We start from the raw sequence: 8,704 nt of genomic DNA, 5'->3' as shown, positions 1-8,704 counted from the left end.
GCATTGAGGGGCAAATGGACGGGACCATGTACTGTAAAATCTTGGACGAGAACCTCCTTCCCTCGGTCAGAACACTGAAGATGGGTCATGGATGGGTCTTCCAGCATAACAATGACCCGAAACATACCGCCAAGGCAACAAAGGAGTGGCTCAAGAAGAAGCACATTAAGGTCATGGGGTGGCCTAGCCAGTCTCCAGACCTCAAACCTACAGAAAATCTGTGGAGGGAGCTGAAACTTCGAGTTGCCAAATGACAGCCAAGAAACCTTAAGGATTTAGAGAGGATCTGTAAAGAGGAGAGGATCAAAATCCCTCCTGAGATATGTGCAAACCTGGTGACCAACTATAAAAAACGTCTTACCTCTGTGCTTGCCAACAAGGGTTTCTGCACCAAGTACTAAGTCATGTTTTGCTTGGGGATCAAATACTTATTTCACTTACTGAAATGCAAATCAATTTCTAACCTTTATATAGTGTGCTTTTTCTGGATTTTTTGGTTGGTATTCTGTCTCTATACGTAAAAATAAACCTACCATAAAAATTACAGACCCTTCATTTCTTTGTAAGTGGGCAAACTTACAAAATCAGCAGGGGATCAAATAAATATTTTCCCCACTGTATTAGTGTCTGTAGAGCCTTCAGAAGGTCCCCAGAATCAGGAACAAACGGATCGTTTTATACAAAGGGTCACAATGAGGGTTCAAAACAATCATTTTTCGAATATATGACCGTTGAAGTAAATATGAAGTGAACCTGAAATTACACATTAAAATAATTTTTAAAAATCCAAATGTCATGACCCCTTTAAGAATGCCTTTGTTTTTTGGTCTTGTAGACCCTGTTGGTGAAGGCTACAGCAGAAGGAGACAGCAGACTGGTGGATTTCCACAGACGCCTTTACCCATCCAGCTGAGACAGTCCAGCGTCCTCACATCCCACAGGAGATCTGCACCTCACCATCTAACCGTCAAGCAGCTCCAGTTGTTCTGCTTTATCTCCTACAGACTCAGCAGTTTACTCACCGATCAATGTGTTTACAAATCTGAGAGTCTTTACATGACCAAGTACATTTCATTATGTACAGTTATCTCTTGCTAAGCTAATTTAAAAAAACATCTGATCTATATGAATGGCTCTTCTAATAGCAGTTTATGGTATAACTGAATTAGCCTATGCTTATTGTATTGCATTCACATGCGCATTGACACATGAAAAATTACGTTAATGAATTATTATTAATGGATTATTTTTATGTGCCTTCCCCACAGAGACAGTTTTTCACCATAATTAGTATTGCCACTGGGCTCAGCTGACTATAATAAACTAAATCTACTGCTATTGCTATTATGTAACTCAAAAGAGTCATTGCTTTGCATCCAGAATCACTATTGGGTGCATTTGAAAGTGCAGCAGTGGGATATCTGCTCTTCAGATAGTCTGATTATGGTCAGAGAAGCCAAGAATTCAAATGAATTGCTTTTTATCTAACGCAGTTGACTTTGCCATACAGAAGCACTGGCAGAACTAATGGACCTCTGTTTTTTTCCACTGTCATTTCCAAATAACTGACTGTACTCATCTCTGCAGAACTGACCTATGGTCGACTGTAGAAAGCCAACGAGTCTCTGAAATATTAAAGCGCATACACGAAAACAGAAAAAAAGAGGGAATTAACAATAATGGCTTATTATGTTGGGTGTATTTATGCTTTGCAAGTATGCATTGGTGGCTTGGAAAATTAAATGAAAACAAAGCGATCTTGTTTGTTTATTCCAGCATTCATTACAATCAATACTGGCCTGGGGATGTGCAGACAAGCACAGAACAATTAATCTTCCTAGTCTTTCAGTATTGAGCCTGCATAAGTATTGTGCTTCTAATCTTGGATTTGCCGTAATTGTACCTTTGATCTATGATCGTTCACTCAGAATCTGACTTTAAATCTGGTCTGGCAGAAATTTTTAGATTTAAAGGAAATTACAAATGGCAAACTGGCTAAATCCTGTTTTTTTTTTTCAATCTAGAAAACAAATGCAGAGCTTATTTGATTATATTGTCCATCTGCCCACGTTCTGCTGAATCATACTTTGTGTTCTCACACAGGTTGTATCTGTGTATATGTCTTCTAAAAGAATAATCCAATCAGGGCTCCTTCAGTCCTATCGTGTTTCTCTGGATCTGTCTAATGTCTTGTTGCAGCTCTCCTTTGTCCAGCTTGGCTTTGGTGTCGCCGATGTGTCTCAAAGACGCAATGGCATCATGAACCACCTGGAACCCTAGCAAATATAATAGAGGAGATCACCTTCAGAAAGCTGTGGGAGCATTGACTCTGTGGCAGAAGTGTGTGTTAGATGTCTCATCTATAATGCATCACCCGCCTTCGGTCCGTCACAGGAATCTCAGAGAATTTGAGAGTGAAAGTCATGTAGTACTGTACAGTAGCCTACGTCTTAAAGCTGAAGCTGTTACAGTGAACGTGTTTTCTTTGATGGGTTTGTTTATTGAGGTTGATTTGGTCTTTTGTACTTGATGCCTGGAAAACCGCATAGTCTGTCAATCCATAACATTTCGAAATTGAGCAGTTGGAAGGAAATATAGATAAACTAATAAATGTCAAATCTGCTAGGGTGGAAGATACCCAGCAGACTTGCCTGAACATTAAGCTTCAAATGATATCAAAAGACTGATTTAGTCCCAATTTGAGCCATGCTTCCTATTTGCACATTAATTTTCCAAGCAAACAGCCTGCAAAAACAGCTTCAGGAGAGATAAATTGGGCCACTCATTTAGGCTAGTATTGCATGTCAGGTAGCTAGAACATAATCTTTCCAATCTGTTGTTAAGAAATTACATCATAACAGCTAAAGTGCTAGTTCATTGGTCAGGCTTGCAATGATTTGTTGATGCTGAGGTGTGGGTAGAGAGGCACCAAATATGATGGAGTAAAAAGTTCTATGTTATACTTTAGCTTTTCATATTCACTAAGTTAAAACGTTTGGGGTACAAACTTTTGAATGGTAGTTAACAGGTTGGAGTTGAGATGTTCTAAAGGGTTTATTGTGCATTTATGGTTATGTCATCCTCATGTAAGTCTCGTCTGACTGGTACTTCCTCCTCATCTGCTCTAGTTCTTCTCTGAAGCACTGCTCCAAAGTGCTGATCTTGCTGTTGAGTTTGTTCTCTGAGCGCTTGGTCCTGTCAGATGATCGCACCTTCTCCAACTGTGCCTCCAACCTCTCCAGGATGGCCAGAGAGAAGAGCCATGTTCTCCTTTAGCTTGCTTTTCACTTCAACCTAAGTACATATTTTTGCACAAGATGTATACATATAGTTTTAACATGTTATTGGATACGACAATGTAAATGTATGTGGTATTGCCAGACTAGATTTGCTACACGCACTGCTGGTGCAGATGCTGCTCGCTACTGCCAAAAGATGCACAAACATGCTGCTATGAGCGTGTAAGATATGCTGCTGCATGAATAGGCAAAAATAATTAACTTAGCAGATTTAGACAGGTGGAGCTGGGGGAGGTGGGGGGTTTCTGATAACGCACTGCAAATCCAGTTTACAGCAAACACTGAACCAGACTATTTAAATGCTGAGCGAGAAAGCTCAATGGCTACAGAATCAGCAGAGGCCAATTAGCTTGTGTCATGTAAATGATGTGATGCAAATGACATATAAGTCTGCGCCATCAAGAGTTTAATCACTTAACTATATACTGTATATATAAAGTTATATATTATTAATTTATTTAATTATATGCATAATTTATCAGTAGGTGTGCTCTCTACAAAGGCCTTTCAATTGTAATTTGAGCCCACAAACATTATACCACTGTGAACTTTCACTATGGTGTTGCTCACTTGTTATATTTACTCAGAAAGAGGCATTCACACATTTACCGCTCTGTCCTGCAGCAGTGTGTGCAGCTGCTGGCTGCTCTGTGTGTGTGATTGAACTGTGGTTTTCATCTGCTTCTCTGCCCACTTCCTCAGTCTCGCTGTTTGCTCCTCCACCTCCCTCAGACCACTAGAGATCCTGCATAAATATACACACATACATGCCACATTACATACTACACTTGTATTAACTAATGTCATTAAGATATTGTGATATTTATAATGTATTAATAGACTCTTGGTCTTGTTATGGCAAAGCTATGATATAAAATTAATTCCAACATCCTATGGTTATTGTCAGGTCAGGTCAAGGCGTCTTTTTGTAATTTAAATTCTACAAAACAAAACAATACCAAGCAATAGTATGATGATGTATGTTGCTTCTTCAGTGTTTGCCATTTCATAACTGTTTCAAAGTTAGGTGGAAATGTTCAAAGGCCTTTTTATTGTGGCCAAAATAATAATGGCATATGCTTATACATAAACTGATTTTCAAAAATAACTCAACACTGAGGAATATTAATTGAAGTAAAAAGTTTGTCAACTAGCCCTGACCTTTAGGTAGACCTTTACCCTTTAATAAAGGTTAAACTGTGTCAAATAGACATCACTCTCACATTTGGGCTCATGCTATAGTTCCCGGCTTCTTTCTCAATGTGTTTATTTTTCTTTGGCCCATATGCTTCTCTTCATGAGTCACACTGTAAGCTATCTTGACTCACCACTATTACATAACAGCCCAAGCATAGCCAGCCAATTGCTTTGATTCTGTCACATCATGAAAATACGCCTTCCACTGGGATCACGGGCAAGGCTCCATTTCAGCGTGCTGAAGCTGCCATCTGTGCTTCACAATGCAGTCAGGAACTAATATTGTCACAGAGATGGAGAGCATCACCTTGCACATGCCATGATGCCCATGTGGCAGCACATAGACTGGCATTGCACTATTTGGAGGCATATTTGGTGAGTCACTGGTTCCCCTAGGAGCCATTTGGTGCCAAAACACCAAGCGCTTCTCAAGTTTTCTATTTACATCAGTCTCAACAGAACAAATCCTCCTGACAGCAGATTCGATAGAATTGGCCGGTGGGAAAGTACCGCAATAAGTGATGTCAGAGCTGTCAAGTCCCTTCACTAGTGCCCTTCACAGTTGAAATTTTATTAGAAAAAAATAGAGGCCTAGAATAGATTTCAGGTGATTACAGGTCTGATTATTGTTTCTTTTATCAACTAAATATCAGCAGTCCAGCAGCCCAAATCACTTTGAAAACATGTCTGCCAAGTAAAATAAATAAATAAATTAATTAATTAATTAAAAATTGAATTCACACTTCAGTATATTCCAACTTGGCATGTCACATCTGGTTATGAGACATGCAAGAATCAATGGAGTTTGGCCTTTTCTTTTTCTCTTCTTTTTTCTTTTCTTTTTTATATTATCTTTTATTGGTAAATACAAGAAAAATACAAAAATATACAAGAATGGGTGCCAGAGTACAAAAAAGCCTAATAACATTCCATTTGAAGGATATTTTTACAGTATGTCAGCTGCAAAACAATATTTAATTTCTTCTTAATGATGCTTTCCATATCAAAAACATCTTTGTACCGTATGAATACAATGAATACAAATAAATTAACAATTGATTCCCTGTAATTTTTCAAGTCACAAAAGTAATGTTTATTTCAAAATGCTCCAGCAGATGTTTTAGTCAATATATATATTTTATGTAATATTTTGTGTAAAACTTTATTTATTTATTTACTATTCAGTATTTGCACCAGTTCAAATCTCTCTCTCTCTCTCTCTCTCTCTCTATATATATATATATATATGTGTAATATTTGTTTTACTAAAACTATTGTATTTTTAATGTCAATAAATTAGAATAAAATTTGTATTACATATTCACTGTGAATGGTGTTTGGCATTACCGACATTGGTTAAGTGAATAATTCAATGACTCATAAAGACAGTCCACAGTTTCATTCCTGAATGAATATTATCTCTCAAAAAATAAAGATATAAAAGCTGTCATTGAGGTGGATCCTTTCAAAGGGTACTAATATGTACACTTTAGGTATTAATATGTACTAATAAGGGTAAATATGGTACAAAGGTGTACCTTTTGAAATGATACTGCCCCAGTGGCAGCTTTTGTAGGCCTACTTTATTTCTGAGAGTGTACATGTAAAGCAATCATATCAATGACTATATTTAGAAGAGGCTTTAATTGCTCTTACTTCAGATCCAGTCATTGTATCTCCTTCTGTAAATCTCCAGTAGTGTTCCTCTGAGAAATTAGCTTCTCTGACAGTGACATCTCTAGTTTTCCTACATCCTGAGACAGCTGGCAGATTACAAGTCAAAATAAATCGCAGCTGACATCACACTCACTTCACATAGTTTTTATTGTCCTTCTAGCTCCAAACTGTATCAAATCGAGCTGGTTAAATAGCCTTGGAAAGGTTATCCCCAAATGTAGCATTCCTAAACCAGTTATCATTTAAAGAAACAAATACATATCACATAAAAATGTACAATTAATGTGTATTGGCATGTTTTGACATCAGTGTGCATGGCAAGCTAGTGTTCCCATGTGTATTTGACACACACAAGCTCCAGCTGTCCTCGTCCCCTTTCATTTTCAATTACCGTTATGGTGTGTGGTGCCCACTCCCCAGAGCTAATGCACTGCAATCACTGTGATTTACTGTTACTCCCCACACAGTCACCATGCAGGGACTCCAGTTTATTTGGATGACAACGCTGCAGTTTCCCCAGTGGAAGAAAGGCCAAGGCTGACGCAATTTCATATCTAATGCACATACTGGCTTGGTCACAATATTTATTTGTGTATGCCTAATAAAGGAAAACAAATGCAGACATGCCAATACCAGAAAGAATGGTATTTTATTTTAAACATTTATCATGGTGATACTATGTTCTTTGACATGCATCTTGATACTATGGAATTTTTTGAAGTAAAAGTAAAACCATGCATGAAAATGACAGGGAGCACAGACTGTGTAATAAATGCCTCTGCTGTTTTTGTGCAGTGTTGATTTTAAAATGAATGCCTTTGCGTGAATATATTTTAGCAATGTCTCACCTTGAGCTCCATGTCTTTCAGCTTCAGTTCCAGGCCAGAGTGTAACTCGCTCACTTCCTGCTGGAGTTTCAGGATGTCCCGCCATCCAGCACTAACGTCTGATGACAATTTAGCAATGCTAGCATCACATCTAAGGCAAAAAGAATTTCAGACAGCTATAAGTATTTAATCTCTTCCTGTTCAAGTTTTACTGATATAGCGGAATGTACTATAATTTTGGCAACATTTTCATCTAAAACTTTGTAAACTCTTTTAATAAAATTTTACTTTATTTTTTTTCAATTACTATTAGCTGCCATGCTATTTTGAAGGTAGTATTGTTCCTAATTAAAGAAATGGGAGTGAGTAGGTCCAGCACTGACAATAATATGGTTTAGTTGATTTTCAAGATAACGAAAGTGCTCCCATTGATCTTAATTTCACTTATTTCTCCATATTTTACAAAAATATATCATACATTGCTTAACCACTGACCTTTCAAAATAACCCTTCAGATATTTTTCATAGATTTTTCAATCAACAGTCTGTTTAGTCGATCTGTCTACTCTTTTTTAAACATAAACATAGTGTTTTTGTATTGCAGTAACACAACTGACATTAAAACACTTTTTGCTACGTTACTGCTTATTTTCAGCTAGAAAACTGCCTCTACTCAGTTGCATTGTGAAGAAATAACATCAACATTTCAACATGTTCTTAAGAGAGTTAATTACAATTATTAGAATTATAAGGTCATAGAAACTATTTCAAGTAACAGTCAGTAGCAGTTAGTTCAAGTAAAAGTATAACATGTTTTTTCATACAAGATAGGAAGAATTTTTTCCTAAATTTTCCTTATAAATAAAAGAAGATACAACAAAGTTATGGAGCAATTATGGAATTGTGAAGATTGCAATTTGAGCTTTCGCCACAACATAAAATAGAAAACAAATAATAAAATAAAACAGAATAATAAAATAATCAAGTAATAGAGCAGTTATGGAATTGTGTATATTGCAGTTCTACATTTTGTCATCTAAGTGAGTGACCTTATCTGCCACTGCAATTGTAGAATGACTCGGAAGATGACGGAGAACTTCTGATTGGTCACACATCTTGTTTGTGCACAAAAACAGGCAAGACCAGTTTAGATGTTTTTCATGAGATAATGAATACATTTACTGTTAATGCATGAAGAGGTGTGAATATGGCAAGATGGGGTGGACTTGATAAGAGAGGAGTCAAATTTTGCTATAAGTTTGATTGCAACATATAATCATTGCTGTTAATAATGTTCACCGTTTGTTTGAATACATGTCATTAACTAACTGCATGATTTTTACTGTACATTTATGGACGTCACCTTGACATAGTCATCACTGATAAGCTACTCCTAAATATAATGTAGAAACTTTCATTTTCTGTTAAGTTGCTTTGTATCGTGAAAAGTGCTATACAAATATGTATAGCACTTCGTGGAAGAATTAGATGTGCTGCTCTCAAACTTTCCCCTAACTCTCGCATGCTCTTTAAAACATTTTCCTCCCTCCTTTGTCCTCCTCCTTCATCAACTCTAACAGCTGACGACTTTGCCACATTCTTCATGAATAAAATTACAAACCTCAGTGCAAAATTTGCCACACCACAAACTGTCAAACACATCTTACCAGCAAACATACACTCGTTTTCATCCTTCTCTCCACT

General features: G+C 37.0%; 2 protein-coding genes across 4 annotated transcripts in view; one reads left to right on the top strand and one right to left on the bottom strand.

Annotated features, from left to right (window-relative positions):
* The window catches only part of LOC107703247 (tetratricopeptide repeat protein 37-like), a 33,361-nt gene extending 31,604 nt beyond the window's left edge, over window positions 1–1,757 (top strand). For all 3 annotated transcript variants that reach the window (XM_016505797.1, XM_016505796.1, XM_016505799.1), the window contains exon 41: window positions 836–1,757. In XM_016505797.1, coding sequence (XP_016361283.1) covers window positions 836–913 — 78 coding nt within the window. In that variant the 3' untranslated portion in view covers window positions 914–1,757. The remainder of the gene's footprint in view (window positions 1–835) is intronic.
* Window positions 1,758–2,142: 385 nt separating this feature from the next.
* The window catches only part of LOC107703202 (protein FAM81B-like), a 10,661-nt gene continuing 4,099 nt past the window's right edge, over window positions 2,143–8,704 (bottom strand). The window contains 6 exon segments of the mRNA XM_016505759.1: window positions 2,143–2,278; window positions 3,100–3,242; window positions 3,244–3,294; window positions 3,909–4,044; window positions 6,153–6,259; window positions 7,022–7,151. Of these exon segments, the coding sequence (XP_016361245.1) occupies window positions 2,143–2,278; window positions 3,100–3,242; window positions 3,244–3,294; window positions 3,909–4,044; window positions 6,153–6,259; window positions 7,022–7,151 (703 nt within the window).

The sequence above is a fragment of the Sinocyclocheilus anshuiensis genome, unplaced genomic scaffold, assembly GCF_001515605.1.
Source record: "Sinocyclocheilus anshuiensis isolate Anshui unplaced genomic scaffold, SAMN03320099.WGS_v1.1 scaffold542, whole genome shotgun sequence".
NCBI classification, from domain to species: Eukaryota; Metazoa; Chordata; class Actinopteri; order Cypriniformes; family Cyprinidae; genus Sinocyclocheilus; species Sinocyclocheilus anshuiensis.
Note: the sequence above shows the minus strand (reverse complement) of the source record. Positions and strands in the feature narration are given on the sequence as shown.